The 25,843-nt window shown below is 39.1% G+C and overlaps 2 protein-coding genes across 14 annotated transcripts in view; one reads left to right on the top strand and one right to left on the bottom strand.

Moving 5' to 3' along the window:
• The window catches only part of LOC106743149 (protein daughterless), a 95,004-nt gene extending 91,680 nt beyond the window's left edge, over positions 1-3,324 (top strand). For 8 of the 12 annotated variants that reach the window (XM_014616713.1, XM_014616716.1, XM_014616715.1 and 5 more), the window contains 3 exons: positions 1,910-2,055; positions 2,152-2,306; positions 2,401-3,324. In XM_014616713.1, coding sequence (XP_014472199.1) covers positions 1,910-2,055; positions 2,152-2,306; positions 2,401-2,445 — 346 coding nt within the window. In that variant the 3' untranslated portion in view covers positions 2,446-3,324. Of the gene's footprint in view, positions 1-441; positions 532-1,909; positions 2,056-2,151; positions 2,307-2,400 lie in introns of all 12 variants that reach the window. The other 4 variants (XM_014616718.1, XM_014616719.1, XM_014616708.1 and 1 more) reach the window with 2 other exon arrangements.
• A 6,795-nt stretch (positions 3,325-10,119) lies between these two features.
• Positions 10,120-21,657, bottom strand: LOC106743154 (ATP-binding cassette sub-family G member 4). 2 transcript variants are annotated; one of them, XM_014616725.1, is made up of 3 exons: positions 21,250-21,657; positions 14,635-14,911; positions 10,120-14,204 (listed from the first exon to the last, which is right to left on the bottom strand). In XM_014616725.1, exon 3 carries the CDS (start codon positions 14,154-14,156, stop codon positions 12,366-12,368), a length of 1,791 nt encoding a protein of 596 aa, XP_014472211.1. In that variant the 5' UTR covers positions 14,157-14,204; positions 14,635-14,911; positions 21,250-21,657; the 3' UTR covers positions 10,120-12,365. The 2 variants fall into 2 exon arrangements, with proteins under 2 accessions (XP_014472211.1, XP_014472212.1); XM_014616726.1 differs by lacking the exons at positions 14,635-14,911; positions 21,250-21,657 and having other exon boundaries at positions 10,120-13,838; positions 13,937-14,009.
• Positions 21,658-25,843: the final 4,186 nt, after the last annotated feature.

Here is a 25,843-nt window from a genome sequence, read left to right as displayed (position 1 = left end):
CACACACACACACACACACACACACACACACACACACACACACACGTATTCACAACTGTCCCTTGGCGCGATTGTTCGCGCTATCGATTGTTTGTTCTGTGCAAAGAATACGGGCCTACGAATTCGTGACCTGTTTACTTATCCACAATTTCGAAATTATGAGAACTACCTGCGTGTGTTCATTAGCTATCGCTGCATATTGCGGAAAAGAGAAAAGAAAAAAAGCATACGAATTTGCTCGAACAACGATTAGGCGATCAGACGTCGGTTTAGCGGGTCAGAAGTACTTATCCGACAATCTCTCCGCGACTGCGCGTGTCACGCGCGTTATTTTTTTTCTTTCATCAGCAATTCGATTGCCAGTTAGGCCACTGATAAACGAACAATAGACTAGCGTAAGTTACACCAGGTGATTAATCGCGTATTGTTATTGCGCAACTGTTGTTCGAGCGCCGAGGACGAAGATGACGATCCCGACATGAAGGCACAAAGGGAGAAAGAAAGGCGGCAAGCTAATAACGCTAGGGAGAGGTAAGCTCAATGAGTTATACGGAGACACACGCGTGAATCGAATTTCTTCCCCGTTCCGGTTGACCGATTTAATGCAATTTGAGATCATGATTCCGCGTTCAGTGGTAAAAACAGCGGCCCGTATTCTATGTATATGTGACATAACAATGTATCCAACGTAGTGATACCGAAAGTGCCGTGCACGATGACGACGAGAGATCAAATATATGGCACGTTACTTTCTCTCTCTCTCTCTCTCTCTCTCTCTCTCTTTCTCTCTCTCTCTCTCTATCTTTCTATCTATCTCTCTTTCTTTCTGCCTCTATTACTGTGTATACATATTATCTTGAGAAATCGGCATGTTTCGATGCACACACGAGACGAGAAATCTCCTCCTGTCGCATGTTCATACTTTATAATATATTGCACTTTTATCGATATATAGGGAGTTGGTTCAAGAGATGCACGATATCACGCAATTATGTTTCTCACGATTCTCTTGCTCTATTTACCGCACTAACTTCTATCGTAATAATTATACACGAGATGAATGTCTCTCTCTTAATGCAATGAGTGAGTAAGTATACGTTGAAAGATTTTGTTGCGTTTGTACAAAAGCTACACTGATGGGAAATTATAGTTACTTTCGATGCCAACTATATTCCACTTTTCGATTATAACCATAAACATAGGAGAATCATTTTTCTAGTAAATGTTACTATAGTGCCAGTGATAATAATCTTACATACGTGTTGCTACTACTATAAAATATGATTGGCAAAGTAACTAATTTTCCATCAGTGTATTGAACGTAGTAGACAACTAAGAATTCACACTCTGGTCTTTGAATTTCGAGACTTAAGATTCCCGCGCTGCAGTTGTCTTGTTTGATGACGTCAGAAGTGGGAAAACGTATGTTTAAAGTGTTTGCGAAATACCTTGAAATAAGAAAATATATTTATAAAATGACAGATTCTATAAATTGTAGATCCTATCGAATAGAAAAATTTATTAAAATAGTCCGAAAATTTGACTTTTACTCTAACAATCAATAAATAACCATAATATGCAATCTTTCTTTTATAATTTTGTTACGTTAATTTTACAACTATTTTTAATTTATTTGTCCAAATAAGAGGAAAGTTCCCGAAATATTTTACAAATGTGCTCTTTCTCTCAATCCACTATAAGTATCATTTTATGGACATATCCTTTTATTCCAGCGTGTTCCATCGGAATTTTGGATATATTTTTCCTTGCTTCTGACATCATTAATCAAGATATGGCTGCGCAGATCTTCGAGGAAACGGGAACCTTGAAAAGAAAACATCTGATCGATCATTAGTCTAATAACAGAGGATTGAAATTCGAAACGCTTAAATTTCATTTTTCGTCATAGGATACGCATCAGGGACATCAACGAAGCCCTGAAGGAATTAGGAAGAATGTGTATGACACATTTAAAAACCGACAAACCTCAGACGAAGCTCGGTATTCTCAACATGGCTGTCGAAGTTATAATGACACTCGAGCAGCAAGTCAGAGGTGCGTATCGATTTTCGCAGTGATCACGATCGCGCGCCGTTTACGATCGGTATTATAGACACTAATTTCTCATTGTCTTCGTCTCTTTCTGTGCAGAGCGAAACCTTAATCCGAAGGCTGCGTGCTTAAAAAGAAGAGAGGAGGAAAAGGCCGAGGATGGTCCCAAGTTGCCGGGCCATCTCGCGGCGCACATAGCACATCCGCATCCTCATGCTCATGCACACTCTCAGGCGCCCTTCCCCGCCTTGCCCGTAAGATCTCACGAACAGTAATTCGTAAGACGAACTCTTACCTGACGAGAGACGCCTTTGACCGAGACACGCGTCGTTCTTTTTCTTTTTCCAGGGTCCGCAGCCTTCCCTTCAGCACAATCCACCGCAACCGCAGTAGCAGCGGCTCAGTGGCGGTGTCATTCTGTGTTAAGGGGTAGATACGTCTTAAAATCGACATATTTTGCCGATATGACTTGCATATCCATATGGAAATACTTTCTGCTCGCGCGAGTCGCGAGAAAAGCGCAGAAAATTGTGAATATTATACGTGATGGCGTCGCATTCGTAGACGAAGAGGCGATAGAGAAGGAAAGGGTGGAAGAAGAGGGGAAGGGAGGGAGGAAGAGGAATATAAGAAATCCGTTTAGCCGGTCCTGTTTTACATATATCGTTTACTACTTAGTAGCGTTTGTATATTAGTATTTTGTATGATTCTACTTAAAGCCTTGGATCACATCATCCTTTGAAATCACGATTTATCGAACAGTGATCGAGGAAAAGTCTTAGAATATTACAGTTAAGGAGCGGCACCGATAATACCCATAACTTTTTGCAGCAGCAGCTCTTTTACGCGTTCGCGGGCTAAAGCAAGCAAGAAGGAAAGAAAGAATGAGGGAGAGAGAGAGAGAGAGAGATTTTTCGTATGCCCATATGTAAGCATAGCGCGCGCATGTATAGTTTTAAGAGGCATCTACCCCACCCCCACGAGGCGGCTTCAAATTATTTTTATAAATAGCGAGAAAAAGAAAAAGAAACAAAGGAATATGGTTCCTCTCTTTCGAGATATATAATGTGTAGTACGATCGAGGTTTTATTAACGGTCGAACTTCGCTACTGACTCATGTTAAATTGCCCACTTCTGTGTATACACTATTAACATGTTGCGTTATAGCGCGCAATAGCTAGGAGGAGAACTACTCGAGTTGGCGGGAAAACAGAGCCCACGCATATACACACACATACACACACACACACACAAACGTACACGTTGACTAAAGATGAAGATAAAGGCAGCATATTTCCAGAACCAGTCTAAAGAAAAAAAACCCTTCTGCCCAAGCTTCACTCTTTTCCATCATCGAAATTGACATTCGCGCATTGTGATACTTTGTTGTACGCGGCCTCTTCGACCCCCGTGAATTCGATTCATTATCGCGTTCATAAATCGCGAGGGTCTGCAAAATTCCGCAAGTTTTCTTGCAGGCCCTCGTGCTCGACGGAGAACGTAGTACGTCACCAATGTATATAACGTATGAACTGTGTCGCCTTTATGTTGATCATTAGACACTGAAGATACTGTATATAGAGATTATCGTTTACGAGCGTCCTAGAGTGTGAATCGAAGATGCTAGCGGTTCGTTCACGCTCGCAAGAAAGCACACGGAATACCCACCGTCACCCATCCACTTCGGAAACTGGTTGTTGCGGTGTCGTGAGAAAGTCGTACTTTCCGGTGCTTGCAGCTTCTCTCTCGACGCGTGCAACTCGATTTTAGGGAAAATAACGGAGAGGACGGATTTCCCGAGTACGCGTACACGATTCATTTCGATTCGGCAAATTCGTCCTCCGTGAATATTAAAAGAATAATGATGGACATTTCGACTGTAAGTATTTTGCACGACGTGCGATAAAGAAGCTGTGATTTTCAAATGGTGTAACCAGAGTTTCTCACGACATCGCGCTATCTACAATACTCCCCAGCTATTGAAATTTCTCTTTTACATTATTATCGCGAAGGAAACTAAATATATAACCGCGAAGATTATTTTAACGAAGTTCTCGGCATATATTTATTTCGCTACGCTCGAACGCTGAAATTTAATTTTACAGGCTGTCCTAAAAAAATGATCGTACAATACTTTAATTATGTATTTTATATTGTAAACATATAATACTTTAATTTCGTAACTCAATATTTTCAACTATTTTAATATTTAGTCTATTTTAACAAGTGATTGGCAAGTAAATTGTTAATTGAAGTTGAAAATTCTAATACAAAAAATGTCTCATCAATATTTTTTGTATTGATAACCAAGTTATATTTTTTAGCTAATTTCTTAAGCGAAATATATATACTTGAACAGAATTTTAATTGAAAATTTAGTTACAGAGATATACAATATTAGTTGGTAAGTTATGATAAATAATAATTTAAAATTTTTGTACGATTTTCGGCTCGAATTAAGTTCTAATTAAACTCTCATATGCTATTAAAGTATATATACGATAATTTTGGGACATCCTGTGTGTATGTATATATATGCCATTTATGTACATTTAAAGTGCCATTTAGGTCATTTTTGATTTTAATATCAGGCTGAACGAGATTCAACCTTAGTTTATATTAAGCGTAATTTATGCGTGCTCATTAATATATGTAAATCGCTTTTCATCGATGAACTATTTTAATAACTTTTCTTTTTTCAGATTGTGTAAAATAGCGTGAACGATCCGTGCCCAAAACCGGAAAAAACCATACATTTATAAGATAATATTTAAAGATTTGTTTTATATTATGTCGGATGAACGTTTCTTATATAGATCCTTAGGACGTTGACATTACATTTTATTTCTAATCATCGGTCGTATGACTTTTAATTTAAGAGCGATCAACGAATATTAATTTAAGAAGTATTTAGGACACCTTCGAATTATATATTAATCATTTTTACTAATTACATCTCTCGTCGTCCGTGCCTCCGGCACGGCTACACGAAATATAACTCCGAAATGGATTATCTCGAATGTTGCGGCATTGAGGAAAGTATATATATATATACATATATATATATATATACATACATACATATATATATATGTATATATACATACAATGTATATACATGCACATACGTATTGGGCAGTAAATCCGTGTGGCTGCAGAGAAAAATGCATGTAGGATCCTTAAAAAAAGAAAGAAGAAAATTATCGAATCAACAATTCGCCCACTTTACTTTTACGCTGACGTCTATTGATTGACGACCGTGTATAATTATACGTTGCAATATGTTGTCATCGGGAATTGACAAGCATTTATATGTGCCAAAACATGAGCACGTGACGAGAAAATAATTACGATACCTGGTGCGAGGTAGATTCTTTGACGTGAGACATACGATATCGATACATTTAACGAACGCACAAAAACAACTTTACAAACGCTTCATGTTGCGGTTTTTCTGTTTTTATTTTTATTTTTTTTAATCTCTTAATGCCGCACCGTTAGAAAGAAGACGGTCTTTCGATGACACTGGTTTTGGTACATCATCGAATCACTCTGGACCCTCTCTAATCTTTTCGACACGCTCCTCTTCCTGCGTTTTGTCCCTGCCACTTGTTATACGGTCGAGATTTCTGTACTTATGCGTACGGTGAAATGCTAGATCAAACGGAACGGAAGGAGTTAAGCATCGAAACGAACGAAAGCACACGCGAATGAGACGCGGAATTGGGTCCGAGACTTAAGAATCGCGCAACTCAGCTCGCATCGAGTGCGAGAACAGCCCAGACCTGTCATAATCACGATTAATTATTATTAATTATTAATTATCATTAATTATTATCAATTAATTAAATCGCCGACGAGATCTTTCATGAGAAAGAGAGAGAGAGAGAGAGAGGGAGAGAGAGAGAGAGAGAGGGAGAGAGAGAGAGAGAGGGAGAGCAGAGAGAACGGGACATTTTTGTTTTTGAACAAAAATATAGCTCAACGTATATGTACCCAGTTGCCATGTATTTTAATTTATTTAGATTCTTAAATAAATTTTATTGAAAACAAGAACGACGACGACGACGTATCGAATGTTGCCCGCTGCTGTGTTCATCTCCGCCTCTTTTCTGCTCTGTTTTCTTTCGCTTGTTCTGTTCGCGCACCTTTCCGGGAGTATCCGCGAGTAATCCTTTCCTCCCCCTTCCCTCTCCCCCGCTCCGTGCGAAGCTATATTTTTCTTCAAAAGCATGGCAGGATCTCTACAGAGATCACGAATGACTGTAAGAATTTCACATGTCTGTCTCCACGCGGTCTCCGCGACGAATTCTTTCCTCGTCGACCCTCGCGAACTTAAACTCATATCAAAAAACGCCAGAAACATATCGTCTATTTATATTTATTGTAAATGTGCGTGTGCAGATATATTTTCTCTTTTCTCAAACGCTTTTTAGACTCCGACACCCCGTCATTCTTTCTTGTAACGACGTTCTTTCGAGCCGAACGATCCAAATGACGCGTTTGCGGTCATCACCGATAATTTTATTCTTGAGAGACACAATGGCTGAGATGGTGAGGTCTTACATTTAAAATCGTCTTAGGTTCATCCTCAGATGCAGTGTAGCCGACGAAACGATCCGTACGGATGCATCTGAAGATGAACATAAGACGACCTTAAAAATAAGATCCGACCGGCCAACGTCAAGCCGGCTTTTTTTCCCGCTCAATTAGCCAATCGGGACTTGCGTCTTTGATAACGATCGAGTGCCTGCCTCTGTTGTGCGAAGTATCCTAACAAAGTACATCCGACGAGAGATGTTTTCTTGCGAATTCGCTGCGGCCGGCGAAATCGCGCTCGAGTCAAAAATCGCGGCGTCACGAATCGGAACACAATCATACAGAATGAAGTACCGTCGATACTCCGATGTAACGTTTGATACACTACTCTGAGCGACACACCGTGAATACCTTCGAAGCCTCTCGCTCTCCGGACCTGTCGAAACCGATCGACGATAGCGGACAGCGAGACTGATTAGCGAGATTGTCCCGACGTTGATTTTTCTAAGCTGTAAGCTCGTTCACATGTCCTCACTAGATCATAGAACTATCACGAGAGAGAAGTCACTTTCGTTATCGATCAGGATCCGTAGAACTGTAGACAATCTGATCAGCAAGAACTCGCGCAACCTCGCTCCACCCATAAAATTAATAATTATTAACTATGCCCCCGCGTCGTCGCGGGCGACGCTTTATAAAATTATACTTAATGACGAGGGAGAAACGGGAGTGAAGATGAAAGACAAAGAGGAGAGGCAAGGAGGGAGGAAGAATGAATGGAAGGAAAAAAGAGAGAGAAAGAGGGAGGGAGAACGTGACGACAATTGTACATTGTGACAAACTGCAAAGAGGGAGGGAAAGGGGGAGAGAGAGAGAGAAAGAGAGAGAGCCGCTCACACAGACACTAAACTAAAAAAGAAAAAAAAACTACACGATCACGCACTTGTACTCGCGAAGGTAATCATGTAAAATAATAACGACAATAAATAGCTCGTAAGCCAGTCTAAGCTAGACACTTGTCGATAGTCGTAGATAGTCAAAGTGAAGAAGCCGAAGGAGGAGGGGCGACGGTCTACAACCGGGGGGTCGAAGTCGAAATGGTATCGGCCGTGAGACGTGGAGGCCCCTTCACACAGACCTTGTAAATGAGACAAGATGATAACTCTCTTAATGAGGACAAGGACGACGACGACGACGATAACAACGACGATGACGATAACGACGTTATTTTCGAGTAGACGCGCATATCGTGTGAACGGTACTGTGCGGACACGCGCTCTCACATGCGCGTGCACGCTTTCGTTTTGGTATAACGAGTTGGTTGTAAAACCCCCACGCGACATGGATCGATTTATGATGATTATTGTTAGGCGACTAAATATCGGCGTGAGAGACGCGAGAGGGACTACTGCGTCGCGGTCTAATTGCGTAAGGGTTCAGTTATGTCGGCACAATTGCGAATCGATAATTATCATATCATAAGGTGTAAACTATATTAGGCGTATAGTACTGTATCATATGTAATAAAAAAAAGGGAAAGAAAAAAAACGGGAGGATTAACGCGTAAGTGATAAGGGCTGTAGGCAGTTTGTGTGAACGGGCCTGGAAGATGTTGTTGAGAACCGATCTCTTCGACCCTACATGCGATTAAGCGGATTGCGATTATTAATATTAATGAAGTACGAGATGAATATAAATACATAAACTGAGCGCGAGAGCAAAAGAGAGAGAGAGAGAGAGAGAGTGCAAGTGGGAGAATGCGAGAGAGAAAGAGAAAGAGAGACAGAAGAGAGTGTGTGTATACGTGTGTGAGAGAGTGAACAAGTGTATCGATTGAGAAAGAAAAAAAATATGTAATTATATCACTAGTAATATTACCTATCATTAATATAATAAATGTGCCATTTTTTCCATAATCACACGGTGTCGGCTTGGCATTCTACGGCGCGATATGTCGCAACGCGTTTTTCTCTCTCCTTTGACGAAACGATAACGATAATAATTTCGATACACCTTGCATTCACGGTCGTTTGTTTGCCCCCCTCCCCCCTTTCCTTTTTTTTCTTTCTCACTCGTTATTTTATTTTGTATATTGTACTCTCTCAGTATTCTAGACGATATCCACATTTATGTCTTACATTTTGCTCCTACACGATATGACACGTCTTGGTTTAAGTTCAATTATATTGCACTATTATACGCAGAACTACGACTTCAGCTATATATATACGCACAATAATGTAGGTACCATTAGAATCCTAACGAGTATATTCTTGTCACGATCTGTGATTGTTTTTCATTGGAATAGGTCTGTTCTTTCTCGCTGGACTGGCTGTATTAGCTCGTACTAGCTCCTTTCTCCTCTTTCCTCCGTCAAGTATTATCTGTATATCTCTCTCTTTTTAAGTTCTATAAATATACACTAGTTCAGCGAGAAGGGACAGGCTCGATACACACACAGGACACGCTGTCAGTCGACTGTCGCAGCGCACGGCAAACGTTTGTAGTCTATCGCAGTGGAACTTACATTTCTGGCACTTCACATCGCGAAAGCAAGGCCAGGCGGATTCACGTCGCTGTTACCCCTTCGATAAGTCACCGATCCTTTTCCTCCTTTCCTAAGAAGAAGTAGAAGAAGGGGAAAAAGGAGAAAAGGAAGGAAAAGCGTGAGGCAGAAATAAACTTATTAATTACATCCGCGAGAACTCAAGCGGTGTGTGACGACGGTTCGTTGTGTTCTCCGCTCATTATCATCATTGTCATCATCAACGGGTAAGTCGTCAGCTTGCCTCACGGACGACGGTTGGACGCAGGTAATGTCATCTGGCGCGGTGAAAGGTATTAATTTGACTGTTTCTCAATTCCCGGTATTGCACGGTTGCGCGCTATTGTATAATGTTATTGCAAAATTATTTACACGACCGCAGATACCGCGATGGCAGCGGCGGCTCTTGACGAGCCGCCTAAATATGCCCGGTCGCGATGAAGAAATCCTATTGCAGATTCCACTCGGTGGTTTTTAACCTCCGACCCGAGCTCTTACGTTTCACCTGCGCGTTGCACATGGGAGAAAGAAAGAGAAAGAGAGAGAGAGAGAGAGAAAAGTACCTTTCGCTGTTTTATCGTTCCTCCACTTCGTTCCTTATAGGTATGGAGAATATAATTGCACACATCGTTATATAATCTCGCCCGGTCGAGGGAGTCAGAGAGGCAAGGCGTCGTGTAAAGAATGATGATTTATTAGAGACGAGGATTTCACGTAAGTTCCAAACAGCATTAGTTACCTATCGTCGATGCGTTCGACCATTAACGGCTAATATGCAACCTTACTTCCGGAGTGATAACGTCGTAGATATATTACAATTTCCCCCTAAGTTCCTTCCTCGTAAAATATATTGTAGCGATTGTACAAAAAATACTTAAATCCGGTAATTTCAACTAATGCTAGTTTCATCAGCGTTCCTCCTTTGCTATTCCCCTATTTGCGAAAGTCAACGTTGCACTTATATTCTTGCTCACAAGCGGAGATACTTTTAAAGACACTTTTATTGATAAAAGAGAGTTCAGAATACGGGCTATTGTGGTAATTGTATGGCACACAAATTTTCCCCGTAATTTCTGCTTCATAAAACCCCAAACGTTTTCAATCGAATTCGTATCCGGTGATTGCGCAAGTCAGTCTAAGGTCATTGTGCCACTTTCCTCTTTCCACGCTGTACACAGACGACGTTTAGCGTTTAGGTTGTCAGTAAACGAATAGAGGCAACCAAAATTATGCTTAGAGAAACACTCCCAAACATGGGTCTTAATCGGATAATATCGGATGCTTAACTGTCCGGTGGATGATCTTATTACTCGGGATTGACAAACATGAGTGTATATTTACCAGAAATGTTAGTCGGCATCTGCTGAGAAATTTTATGGAAAAAATAGAGACATTTGGAAGCTTCAAGAAAACGACAATCCCAAACGTCGGAGTCGCTTTTGCACAGAATGGAAAACTAAACATGGCATCATCAAAATTAATTGACCTATATCGTTCCTAGATGCGAATTCAATTGAGAACGTGTGGTCCTATATCAAGTACAAACTAAGAGAGAAAATATCTTTACTCTCAAGCAGCTGTCGGAAAAATCAGAAAGCTGTGACGCTCTCTACTACGTAAATATGCTGAAACGTACACAAAAACAAAAAGACGGTAAATTAACAAAAACTGTAGTGTATCTGTTATAATATAACATACTCGTTATGTAACTTTTCGTTATGTAACTTTTTATGTCCAAGCTATATAGCAGCAACTGAATGTGTTGACTGAGTAGTTATATACAAAGAGACAGTAAAATTATAAAATTGTAATATAACTGTTATAACACTTTCGTTGTATAAATTTGTATTCCTAAGCTATATAGCAGTAATTGAATGCATTAACTGGGTTGTTACCTATTGTCGATATGTTCAGCCCTTAACGACTAATATATATCCTTACTTTCGGAGTGATAACGTAGTAAGTACATTACGATTTCACCTTAAATTAATAAACGATTTGTTACAGCGGTTGTATCAGAGTTAGGAAAATTACCTTTGAAAAGTAACTCGTTATCGTTATTGTTCTTCAAGAAGTAGCGAGTTATTACTCTTTCATCGAGCTTTGAAGGCTTTTCTTTGAGGATTCACTTATGTTCGTTTCATATATATATATATTGTGCGAAGTAACGATAAAAGTAACGGTTATATCCGTTATCCAAAAAATGTAACTGCATTACCACTACCGTTATTGGCGAAAAAATGTGATGTCGTTATCAAATCGTTACTGAAAAAAAATAACTGTAACGACGTTACAACTAAAGGCTGGAGCGCAGACCTCTGCATAACGCATAATGCATAAGAGAATCAACCAAAGTCCTTTATTTTCATCTTGGGGATTTTTGATTAGTTGACTCTCTTATGCGCTATGTGCTGTACAGAAATTTGGGCTTGAACACGTTATTTCCCAACCTTGGAAAATATATAATACAATATCCAAATGCGATCATTTCGGCAAATATCCCGATTTTGCTAGTGTTCTTCCTTTCCTATTTCGTCGACGACGACAATATCGATCGAAGATCCTAAATCGATCTGCAGATCGATATCCGCGCTGCATGGACGGTTCTTAGCGATGAAAGAAAATGATATATACAATGCTGCAGATGAGAATTGCGGAATGACAAAATGCGAGTCTCGCTGCGTGGTCTGATCAAAATCGCTTCGAATATCTCGCGATGCTCATCGGATCGTCCGGCACGCGTCACTCGGAGTGTGAGTAGTGTGAAAGCGTCGCCGCGCGCGCAGTGACGCTCGCGGTGTCACGACTCGCTTTCCACGCCGTCGTCCCTTCTTCCGCATTTTAGCGCGCGGATTTAGCGAAGACGAGAAACCGGGTCAGAAAAGGTCCGATTGCGAGCGATACTTTTACTTCCAGCTGGACGGGGAACTTATTTCCGTTCGTTATATCCCCCGGCTGCGCTCAAGACCCATCACTGTGTTCGCTACTCTACGAATAACTTTCCGAGGAATAAAAAAGAAGTAAAAACGATTACAATGAAACGGTAAAAACGTTACCTTGTCACAGCCATATTGAGGTTACGTGACTTCGAGTATGTAACTCGATCGACGACGCGTTTTGCAACACGCTCTTTCCACAACTCGTGCGAAGAAAACGACGCGTCGTTCGCGGAGGCTACGGAGTGTCTCACCAAGTGAGTCGCGCATTTATACTCGACGTGTTGTTTCTTTCAATCTATCTTCGACAGTCGTCTCTTCAGCGTCACATAAGCCAATATTCGGAACATGATTAAAAAGGCGAACAATATGGCAACGTCGACCCAAAATATTGACTTGGACATACTGAGCTCCTCTAATATCGTATTTGGCATCCGATAGTGGCAATAGATGGTTGGACAAGGTAATTTCTCACGATTATTGTAGACAGCGTAGACCAGGCCGTCGAAGATATATCGGTGTATGTTCACGTAGCTGATATATTTAAAGAACTTAGGCATATGTATGAAGAAGATCATGAAGCCGGTGAGGCTCAGCATGATGCACGCGATGACGGATCCGATGAAAATCCCGTTGATGGGATTGAAAAGCGCGCCTAGCCAGAGGCCTATAGCTTCGGAGGTGAGGTTGGTTAAGATAGCGACTAGCAGATACATGAGAAAGCGGGAGTACTCGAGCGGTTGGCTGGTCATAAAGTAGGAGACGAACGAGTAGATGAAGGCGAAGATTATTTGAAAGGGTAGCATGCACACCATCGTGGCCACGTAGTAAGTCTTCAGTTGGTACCAGTTGTTGAAGCGCTCCTTCCGCAGAATGTTGACCTCCAAGGGGAACTTGAGCACGGCCGGCATCATGCCGGTGTAGAACAAGTACAACGTGGTCACCTGCATGTAGCTGATGTTGCTGATCGTCTTACTGCCGTCGTTGCCGGCTTGCTCGAAAAGCAGACCCAACAACACCGCCACGAGGAAGTGGAGGACGATCTTGACACGCACCGTCGAGTAGTCTCGGTACGCCAAGATAGCGTAGCGCTGCAGCAGCACCCAGAATCGCGTCAACTCCGAGGGCGGGCTTAGCATTTGATCGTCGTTGAGCACCTTCACGTTGTTCGACGGCTCCCTCGAACACTCCTCCTCACCCTTCGGCCAGTCGAGACACTTGGCCGTCGCGATCAACTGCTCGTCGTAATTGCCGTACTCGCGGGTCACCACCTCCAGCATGTAGTCCGCCGGATTGTGGTACTGCGGACACTGGAGACCCTGCTGAGCGAAGTACTCGATCGTGTCGTTGGGCGACGAGTGATACATGCAGTGGCCGTCCACCAGCAGGTAGATGTGATCGAACATCTGATAGATCGCCGCGCTGGGCTGGTGGATCGTGCAGATGATCGTTCTGCCAGCTCGCGCCAGCGTCTTCAACACGGACACGCACTGGTGAGACGACATCGAGTCCAAGCCGGTGGTCGGCTCGTCCAAAAACATGACCGGCGGATTGTCGATAATCTCCAGGGCTATGCTCAGCCGCTTCCTTTGGCCGCCGCTCAGCCGGCTCACTCGCGTCTCCTTGGTCTGCGACAGACTGAGCGTCTCCAGGATCTTGGCGATCAGCATCTGCCGGGACTCGTGCGAGACCGTGCGGTTGAGCTTCAGGTAACTCGTGATCATCATGATCTCGTAGACGGTGAAGAAGCCGTGCAGGTTGTCCGTCTGCTGGATATAGCACAGTTGCTTCCTTGTTTCCTTGCTGCTGTTACTCTTCTGCTTACTGCCGCTGTCGAGGTACTCCACCTTTCCTGTGTACTTACCCTCTTGGAAGCCGCTCAAGATGTTCAGCAGCGTCGACTTGCCGGAACCGGACGGCCCCATGATGGCCGTCAGCTCGGTGCCCCGGAAGAAGCCGTTCAGCCCCTTGAGGATCTGCTTCCGCGGCTTGCAAAACCCAAGTTTGACCTCGTACGACAGATCTCTGAATTGGACGTTGATCATCCGATTGCGCATCATGTTCATCAGTGTGACGCTGTCCATTGTGCCGGACTTGCGATTCGATCGACCCGCCTCGAGTAATTTCGTGATCTGTCCGACGGTGAAATAACGATTACTCCTTTATCTCTCTTAACCCCCACTTATCGGCAGTTTTCTCCTCCGCCACGCGCCATAATAAACACAGTCGTGCACGCGAATTATTTATCTATGATCCGTGCGTAGAGACTCGATCGCGGTTACAACTGTGCTGATCGCTTCGCATCGAGCAAGCGCGTGCGTCGCAGCACAGCGCCGATCTTTTCCTGCTCGCGGAATTTTTCCGACTGTCAACTCAGATAATAAATTCCGCCAACGGTGATCTTCTAATTTTCGCGCGTTTTTTCTTTTTTTTTTACGACGCCATGATTTATTTCATTAAACTCTACCGACTATGTTAATTACGAATATAGCCTATTCATTACCCGCAGATGATGTACGAACGACGATTAAAATTAATTATCTAATTAATTAGTCGACTAACATAAAACGCTGATGCGTGCTCCCTCTCTCTTTCTCTCTGCACGCACTTGCTCGGTCGACGGTTACTCGTAGCGTATGCCTTCTCCCCGAGAGCGCTTGCACACAAATCTTCTTAATGCCCTCCTTTTCTTCCTGTTGGCATCACGGATCAATTTGGGGAGTTTGGTGTGCAATTTTGTTTTCTCCTCCTCGAAGCGTTTCGATAGCGATCGTGGCTTCAATCAGACGTCCAGCGCTCGAATTTTCCCATATGCAATTATCTCTCCTTTCTCGCGCATCTGTAATTAGATTATTGCGTTATCGAGAGTTGCTGCATATATGAGCGTATGCTATGCAATAATACCAGGAAAAGAAAATGGAGAAAAGTATTAGATAACTCTTGATTTCAGATAATTCTACTTTTCGGTTATTTTATAAATTAATCTCTATCACAATATATTCGCGCGACTAACATGTGTGGTCGCGTGAATAGCGCGAAAGAACAAGGTTTGCTTGTTATCTTTGATATTGAAGTAGATATTGAAGTATCGAATATTGTGAGATCAACTGTAATTACCAACGCGATTGCTTCTCATTATCTTACGTTCGTTGGTACGTAGGAGTTGATACCGAATGTATAACTTGCCATTGATGTTAACCAATGTTAATGTTTCTATTGAGAGATGTGCACTCCGATTGAGGTTGTTGAAAGTAACGTTGATTGATATTTGCGCGTAATAGATAATTGTGACATATCATCGTCGGGCATGCTTATGTGTGTGTGTGTATAACCATTGAAAAAATGTTGCGATAGCATCGATCGCACCACGATAGTATCGTAAAAAAATTAATCGGCAGGAAATCGATATTTAGAGCCCGCAATTAGAGTGTATAATAAATATACATAAGTACTTTATCAGTCTTTAGTGATACAAAGAACAAATGAATTCCAATTAACACTTAGACTGTCACATTACTCATATACGGGTGACGCGAGAATTTCCGCCTCATCACTCATATATAAATGACAGTTTTATAATAACTGAAATAATTTTATGAACCATTTATTGAGATATTGAGAATGAAAATAATAAAAATATTCGCACGTTTGCACGATACATATTAGGTGTGCCCATAAGTAATGTCGCTTTTTGGTACTTATACAAAATTTTATTTTATTTAACATTTAATTTTTTTCAAAATTTCACAATAAGCACACTAAGTGTCAGTAAATTTAATTTAATTAGTATATAGGTCATGTAATAATAATAAATCACGTCCGCGAACAAAGTGGCAATGTTCATTCGATTTGTAAAAAACGACATTACTTATAGGTTTCCCTAATAGTAGTGCCAAAAACGAAACAAAATTAACATTATTACAAAATGATCAAACCTATATACAATGGCGGACATATATTTACATACACTTAGGAAAATTAAGTTTTATTCGTTGTGTACTTATACATGAAATAGTTAAACAAAAGTCCATTACGTTTTTTACAAGTTTATAGTATATATTATGAGACAGCAAAAGACAATGTTTATTGATTTACAATAACTAAGAAGTTTCTTTTTTTGTTTGCTCAAGTGTCATATTTTCTGCGAACACGTACTTACGTACACTGTAGTAATACACAGATAGGTAAAAATTTCTTTAATGTAAACAATACTTATCAGTATCTATTGAGTAATGTAGGTAGAGAAACGTATTGTGACAATGTTGTGACAGCTGTAATGAGCAAACGAAAGAATATAACGTTAGAACAACGTCGGCAAATACGCAACTTCACAAAAATGGGAAGTCTTTTCGGAAGATTTCGACAGATCTTGGGATATCCGTTATGGCTTGTTATCAAGCTATAGAACATATTAAACGTCATAGAACGCCAGATAATGTTCCTCGTAAAACGAAACCGATAAACCGACATAAGAACTGACCGTAAGATTCATCGATTATTTGAATCAGATAGATTTAAAACTGCAGTTGATATTCACGCTGAAATATCATTTGATCTTGATAAAAATATAAGTTAGAATTGTCCGACGTAGACTAAATGAATTTCAATTACATGGACGCGTTGCTAGAAAGAAACCATTCATATCGGAAAAGAATCGCCGAGCTAGAATCGCTTTTGCAAAAGAATATTTAAACTGGACGCAACAACAATGGTTTCGAATTATTTTTACTGACGAATCTAAGTTTAATCGATTCGAATCTGATGGCAAAGTATATGTAAGACGTCGCATAGGTGAAGATTATCGCAAGAATTGTATAAAACCAACTGTAAAAGGGGATGGCGGGTTAGTAGTTGCATGGGGTTCTATGACTATTAATGGCATAGGTCCTATTCATCGAATAAAAGGAATCATGGACAGATTTACGTACTTGAACATCGTAGAAAATGTACTGCTTCCATTTGCTGAAGAATATATGCCGAAAGAATGGAATCTATCAACCAGATAATGACCCGAAACATACCGTGGTCTCACCGTTTTTCGTGGTCTCGCTTTACGATGAACATTATCTGACATTCCATGATGTTTAATATGTTGTATAGTTTAATAACAAGCCATAACAGATATTTCAAGCTTTGTAGAAATTTTCCGATAAGACTTCCCATTTTTGTGAAGTTGCGTATTTGCCGACGTTGTTCTAACGTTATATTCTTTCGTTTGCTCATTACAGCTGTCACAACATTGTCACAATACGTTTCTCTACCTACATTACTCAATAGATACTGATAAGTATTGTTTACATTGCAGAAATTTTTACCTATCTGTGTATTACCACAGTGTACGTAAGTACGTGTTCGCAGAAAATATGACACTTGAGCAAACAAAAAAAGAAACTTCTTAGTTATTGTAAATCAATAAACATTGTTTTGCTATCTCATGATATATGCTATGAACTTGTAATAAACGTAATGGACTTTTGTTTGATTATTTCATGTATAAGTATACAATGAATAAAACTTAATTTTCCTAACTGTACGTAAATATATGTCCGCCACTGTATATTTTTAGTGAAATTTTGGAAAATAATCCATGCATAATTGTTATTATATCAATATATTAGGGAGATGCCATATTTGGAAATTTTGCCGAATACGAGGAATATTAAGTTTTTTGCAAAATTTATGTTTTATTAGTTCCACAGAGTTACAAACGCTTCTACATAACGAAAGTACGTGCGAAAATGAATGGGAGTAGTGTCTAATATGTGACGAAACGATAAAAAATTTAAAAACTGAAATCTCGACCTGTCAAGTAAAGTATTTAAAATAAGAGTTTTGTAACTTGATACTACATATCGAATGTGTGTTTGCTTCAATGAGGAAAATTTCAAAGATCATTTCTTTATCTTTACGACTGTACATTGAAGGCTAAGAAGATACGAAAGTTTACAGGAAAAATTTTATATATTTTGACTAGATTCTCCGTAAAACAGAATAACACACATTCATCTTATTCACATTTATATCGTAATGACATTTACGTGCGACCTAGGGGAAGGAAACTTTTTATTTAAGAAATATAAATAGACTAGCATGTGATCTTCAGCATTTATGTAGTATAGCATGTCAGTATTTATGTTATATAACTTTTCAAGAATCACTTCTACATTGTTGAGTTATCACATTTATCAAGTCATCATTAATCATTGGCTCTAGTGTCCTTAAGAGAGTTTATTAGATGACACGATGAGATATGGGATGTGCATGGAAGAATAAAAATAGATACTGTAGTTTTTCCATCGGATACATATGATACACAATCAGCAGTCTCGGCGATGGAAGCTTATTCACCGAATTAATCACGTTCTTAGCGAGCGTATTGAACTTCGCAAGGTCGACGAGTTCACCATCTTACGTTCCTTTTGTGCTGCTTTCTTTTTCCTTCCTGAGCTCGACATTGCTAAAATCCGTAGTGCACACATGGTTTATTTTGAATTCTAATTATATATACGGTCATGCGCGCAAATAAAATTTTGGGTCTTATTAGTTTGACGCTCGAAACTAACTGAACAGTCTAAGTGTTAAGAACCGAACGAAGCCGCTCAACATGTATCGTCGATTGGTGTGCTTAAAATAGAACAATGATTTCAACGATGTCGCATAGTTTTTCGCTCTTCCTTTCTCTCTCTCTCTCTCTCCCTCCCACTTTCGCAACTCAATGTCACGTATAACTGATGTGCGTCATTAACATATTAAAGTTCCTCGAATATCAAATGGAACCCGCTTCCCATGGAGAAGTGAAAGCTATTAAAATCTTTAAAATAGCTGCATGATGAATCTAAAAGTGAATATCACAAAAAAAACACGTGCGACGAATTCGCGCGATGGACAAGTCAAGTTGATCAACTTATCTCACAAGCGACAGTCGCAGAGACACGTGCGGTTCGTCAAAACACCTGGTACGTCTTGCACGCCGAATTAATTTTTTATCATGATTAAAACAACCGACATTCTTTGTTTGAACTGATCATTTTAACTGAATTCGTCGATCTCGCGGAAGTGTACTCGCCAATGTCGAATTAATGTCCTTAGCGAACGTATCGAACTTTGCAAGGTTGACGAGTTCGCCATTTTATGCCCCCTTTGCGCTGTTTTCCTTTTCTTCTTCCTGTACTCGATATTGCTCAGATCCTTGTTCCAAGTCAAAACCGGTCAAGGAAAAATCGCGTCAAGGACTGACGACGCGATTTAGTGGGCGTACCTTTCTGTATTCTACGTTGTTATTTGAACATCAAGGTATTCAATTGCGATTGAATATCTAATAGCAATATTATCGAGATCGATAGCAATAAATCAGATAAGCAATAAAAAAAGTACATGTCAGATATATAATTTGTTGACATTAGTTTCGTTGATGTAAATCAACCGGCGGAAACGTAAAGATTTGTGCATAACCAATTATTTAACCGATTACTCAACGATCGATGACGGCGGTAATTTAGAATAATAATAAATAGTTGTGGATTTAATTACATAGCAGCGTTTATTCGTTGAATCGGTCAAGAAAGAGAGAGAGAGAGAGAGAGGAAAGGAGGAAAATATGTTATTTGCTCAAGTGCAATTCACGTGCGCACGTTTACCGCGTGCTTCAATATCTTATCGTAAACGGTATTGGCACCTTATCGTTTTCGCGATTGCGATAATTCCTACCGAAAGAAAGCAGTCGCGTGGCAACGAACACGATGCGCGGCACACAGGATCATCTTCCGACTTTTGCATCTCGGAACAAACACGCACTAAAAATTATAGTTAGTTTCAGCAGCACCAAACATATTTTATAATAGTAGCGACATGTACGTTACCACTAATACTATAATAACTAGAAAACTAGAAAAACCGACTAGAAAGATAATTCTCCCGACTATTTTTATGGTTAATAGTTATTTTCGGCCCCAATTATTTCTATGATTTTAACCACAAAAAAGTAGTAATGGCAACGTGCATGTAAGGTTATGATCGCTGATCACTATGGTCAAATTGACTAGAAAATGGTTCTGCTAATTATCTTTCTGGTTAATATGAAAAATATGGATATGGCATCGAAAGTGACTATAATTTTCTATCACCTTTTTAATTGTAAGTATCGTTTTTCTTACACGAGCGTTACATATAACGTTGTTTCAGTTTGAGAAGCAGATGTGGCCTACTATCCGGCCAAGACGAAAGTGCAAGTCCAACGAGCGCGTTCGTTCATATCAGCTGCGCGAGTTTCGTTGTGCAAGTCGCAATTTCGTCTGATGGGCGCATTCTATAACGCTCACGTTAATTCTATAAGAGCGGCCACGAGATACGTTACCGTCAACATGGAAGTATCAGCTCGAATTGTAATATAGTTGCGTATAGTTTTCCCGATCGATGCGTAATACGCAGCAACACTCGTGATTGAGCAGCCGCCGCGAATTTTTTCGACAAGTAAGCCGTATGAATATTATGATATAATTGATGTTTAAACGTGAAAGGTCTCGACAGTCTGCACTTGACTGCACGTCTCATATTAGACTATGCATTGCATGTATCACTCTCATTAATATTCGAAAGGAAAAGCAATTAAAATCATTATAGCCGAGCGAGGTCATTTCGATTTATATTATACCGACATACGTCGTAAGACGTAAATTCTTTTATGGCAGAATAATTTCCACACGTTTATATGTATCTAGATCATGAGAATTTTCTTATAGCGTTATTTGTTTCATGAATTTTGAGTTTATTATCCAATGTCCGAACAAAAAAATTACCAAAAAGCACCGAAAGAAGATTTCCCGAACATCTTATCTTATCTTCAACTACTGCATCGCATGCGTGTAATTAGTAGTATATTTACCTGGTCGTACGATCGCAACCTTGACATTTGGCAATTTTACAGTTTATCATTGAGGAAAATTATAGTTGACAGGTTTCGCGCAGATATTGCAACTTCGCACAAATCGTCTCTTATCTCAGACAACGTGTGGAATACTCGCATGAGAAATGATTTTTGCAAGATAAGACAGAATTGTTGCAATCTCTAACATTGAAACGGTTCGTACACATGCGAAAATAGTCTTCTCATGCGTGCGCGCACGCGCATTTTCACCCGTTCGATTCATCACTTTGCTATTGCATGTCGATTCAATTTACCTGCTTTGATCGGCACTCGCGGATACTCGTTCGAAACTGCACTCTAGTCCCAGCGATCTCTCGGATATTCCGATTTTATCCCTCTCGATTCCCCCAATGTTCTCCCGTGGAGATATCCCTCACTCGAAATGGTTCTTCGGGTCGGACTTGCGAAGAGTCTTTACAAAGAGTGTCACTTCGTGGAAAGGACACGCTGGCTGACTGGTCGCCCTCGGTTAGTCGGCGCGTCGACGATGTAACGTCGAATGGTCGGAAGCAGACTGGACGATGCGCCGGCAACGGGCCAAGTATTCGTTCCTCAAGTATATTGTCAGCTCATCGCCGTGACGACGACGCAGTAAGATCTCTCGGGATCGTGGGATCTCTCTGCTGCGTGTCGTAGACGAGATTAGCCGAACGATCAGTATATGCAGACATGACGGGGAGCAGATGTGATATATCGCGATAGTGGCTCCGTGCATTGCATCCATCGATACCTCCCGCCGGACACATAGCGAGTAACCTTTCCTCTTTGGTCAGCTATGTTCCTTTTTTCATCTTTCTCGCCGAAGTGCATAATCTTGCGAAACCTGTTTTTGTTCCTTCAAATCTCGCTACTCGTTGATCCTGTTTCGCCGAAGCTGCCTAACAGAGCAAGAAAAGCCTTTCGTCGTCCTTGGGCCCTGATGAGGAAGGACGCGCCGCGCGTTGGCGAAATGCGAAATGTGCTCGATTACTGAAACAAGTTCAATGGGAAGCGCACGCGCGCTCGCCAGAGAGATAATAAGTAAGTAGATAAAGAGAGTGAGAGAGAGAGAGACAGACAGAACAGAGTAGAGCTTATTATTGTTAAATTTTGTCCTCTCGACATCGAGAGAAAAATATCATAAGTGTGCACATGGCGTAGCACATTCGAGCAGTTTACAATGTAAAGAAAATTCTATAAATGCTGATTAGATTGTGTACGTAATTTATTACATAGACATTATGTAGATGGTGATAATGTTTAAGATAAAAAAGTGGTTGATGGTGATGAAGACGAGAGAGATGAACATAGTGAAATTGTTGGAACTTAATTCATATAAATGAATACGCAAAAAATATAATAATAGAAGAATTCTGGGTATATGTGTAATATTGGTTTGGAAGGAAAGTAACGTATTTTTAGCTAAAAATTGGAGCAAATTTATTCATATTTAAAAATAACTTCAATCAATGATTTATAGGCCGTTGTTTTCTATAATATTTCGCCATCTTTCGAGCAGCTACATAATTTTTCGCGCGTAGAAATCGTCGGATGTTTTTTCAGCGAAAAACTGTTGAAGATGGTTTGGCAGTTCTCCAAAGAAGTGAACGTCTCGCCGTTCAAGTTCTGCAAGGACTGAAATAAGCAGTAGTTCGAAAGGTCAAGGTTGGTGAACATGTTGGGTACAATAGAACATTATAGGTAAATTACAATATTATTTTTCCGGGTTTCATCGCCTGTCACAATTCATTAAAAAAAAAAAGATACGTTTCCGTTGAGTTTAAGTAATGAATCGTGGATGGAAATATGATCGATTAGATTTTTTTTTAGACAAATCATGCGGCATCAAGACCATTCACGTATCCCAACTTTTGCAAATGATCGATAACGGTTGTATACATAAATATAGACGGTTGTATATGTGATAAATGAAGTATCTCTGCAACCTTCCGTGTGGCGTACCATTGATTATTTTCAATTAGACTTGATTTTGTCGGTCGACTTGATGGTTCCGCGATGTCTTATATTGCCGTCATTTTGTCATCCTTTTATCTTTTGTCATTTAATTTCATATTTCACGCGCGGAAATACAGCTCGATCTTTCTATCGAATTTGTTATCAATGTCTGTTTCACTTCAATTGTTAACGTTACAAAATCAGTTTCGCAATGCAAATTATAGGCCAAAATTGATAAGATGCGGTCGTGTCGCAAAAATAATATGAAAGATTACAGAAGTTAATTGCGTTCTATATTACCGTCTGATACTTGATGGAGTTTCAGGCAAATAAGTTTCTTTCTCGTCACAATCCCGTTGACGTCCAGTTAATTGGCAAAGCGAGATCGAATCGTATTGTTCAATCTTCATAAAGGCAAGCGATTAGAGCGAAGCAAGCGGGAGACGTATGAAATAGTCTTTTCATTCATTGAGGGTCAGTCAGTACGCGACGGCTTAATATTTCGAACATTCTATTTGATACTTGCGGATCGCATTTCGTGACAGCCCGTTTCGTTTACAGTCATTTCGATGACTAATCTGTTCCTCGATAATTTTCCGTAAGGTATTAATATTTTGCGAAAGTGACTCGAAGATCTGAGAGCGCATTTGAATGTATTATAATTTATTCTGTAATATTGCTTTTTAATATCGCATGTTTTTATAAACTGTTTGTACTCTGATAACACTTCTTGTTAACGTCAAATGTCGAAGCTGATGACGCAATTGCCACGATTCATATCAACATCTTGTATATACATATATACTCGTACATATATATACATATACGAAGAAGATATATATATATATGTACGAAGAAGATATATATATATATATATATATTGCTATATATTGCTATATATATATATATATATATATATGTATTATAATTTATTCTGTAATATTGCTTTTTAATATCGCATGTTTTTATAAACTGTTTGTGCTCTAATAACACTTCTTGTTAACGTCAAATGTCGAAGCTGATGACGCAATTGCCACGATTCGTATCAACATCTTGTATATACATATATACTCGTACATATATATATATATATATCTTCTTCGCGTTCATCTTTTATTTATAATTAATTTTTTTATATATAATTTTTTTGATTCTGGTCGTCATCGCAATGTGAATGTATTATAATTTATTCTGTAATATTGCTTTTTAATATCGCATGTTTTTATAAACTGTTTGTACTCTAATAACACCTTGTTAACGTCAAATGTCGAAGCTGATGACGCAATTGCCACGATTCGTATCAACATCTTGTATATACATATATACTCGTACATATATATATATATATATCTTCTTCGCGTTCATCTTTTATTTATAATTAATTTTTTTATATATAATTTTTTTGATTCTGGTCGTCATCGCAATGTGAATGTATTATAATTTATTCTGTAATATTGCTTTTTAATATCGCATGTTTTTATAAACTGTTTGTACTCTAATAACACCTTGTTAACGTCAAATGTCGAAGCTGATGACGCAATTGCCACGATTCGTATCAACATCTTGTATATACATATATACTCGTACATATATATATATATATATCTTCTTCGCGTTCATCTTTTATTTATAATTAATTTTTTTATATATAATTTTTTTGATTCTGGTCGTCATCGCAATGTGAATGTATTATAATTTATTCTGTAATATTGCTTTTTAATATCGCATGTTTTTATAAACTGTTTGTACTCTAATAACACCTTGTTAACGTCAAATGTCGAAGCTGATGACGCAATTGCCACGATTCGTATCAACATCTTGTATATACATATATACTCGTACATATATATATATATATATCTTCTTCGCGTTCATCTTTTATTTATAATTAATTTTTTTATATATAATTTTTTTGATTCTGGTCGTCATCGCAAATACGAATACATCATATTCTATTAAGCAAAGAATTATTTAAATATTACATATAACTTTTCTGTAAAATTTATTTTTTAACTTTTATAACGTTATAATTTGCTGTACGTTATCAATGATGCATATTTTTCCAATATGTATTCTGATGTAGTGTTAATTATATAAAAAAGAAAAATGAAAAATAAAAAAGAAAAAAGGAAAAAGATAGATATAATGTTATCTGTTTTGTATGTAAATGAATCTCTTGGAACTTGATTGTTAGATTAAAATGATGTATATTCAATAGCGGATGCATTTATAAGTACACCTGTCACTCTAAATAAATATATATGAAGAAATTTTGGCCAATCATCCTCGAAGATATAATGTAGATTCATTGTTTGCGACATCGTTGCGTACTGTGTATTAAGAGTCCTTCATGCGAGCGAAAACTATTTGTAAATGCATCATATTGAAAATCATCCAAAACGGGACTAAAACGTTTGTATCTATTTAATAGATTTTAATCTATGCTCTTTCGAACAATATAATGGCCGATTTTTTAACTTGTAAATATGTTACAAATAGGTAAATGTAGCGTAAAAATTCACGATTTCTCATTTTTTCATTTAAACTTTAGGAAAATTATTTGCAAGGTGACTAAAAAAATGTTATCGACTGTAATTTTTGTGCGTCTTAATACTAAAATTTGAAAACGAAATTACCAGAAGTGATTGAGCAGATTTTCAATCGCTTAATCCGTCAGCTCATCTCATTAAATCATTAAATCTAATCGTTAGATTTTCATCCATAGAATATAGGGTTTGTCCTCTCGCGAAATCAATCTCGACAAATTTTTATAAAAATTTAAATGTTAAATGTTTCGCAATTTCTTACGGATAAAGTTTCGCGACACCTTATATAAGTATTATCAGCTAATATGCAAATGCGTGCGTCACTTTTTTCTTGGCGACCTTCACTTTCATAGTCGAGTATTGGATA

The sequence above is a fragment of the Dinoponera quadriceps genome, unplaced genomic scaffold (assembly GCF_001313825.1).
Source record: "Dinoponera quadriceps isolate SergipeBrazil2010 unplaced genomic scaffold, ASM131382v1 scaffold942, whole genome shotgun sequence".
Taxonomy (NCBI): domain Eukaryota; kingdom Metazoa; phylum Arthropoda; class Insecta; order Hymenoptera; family Formicidae; genus Dinoponera; species Dinoponera quadriceps.
This window is presented reverse-complemented; position numbering and strand designations above follow the sequence as displayed.

What these genes read in the sequence shown, in the direction of transcription:
- LOC106743154 (XM_014616725.1), bottom strand. Translation starts at nt 14,156, where the DNA reads ATGGACAGCGTCACACTGATGAACATGATGCGCAATCGGATGATCAAC.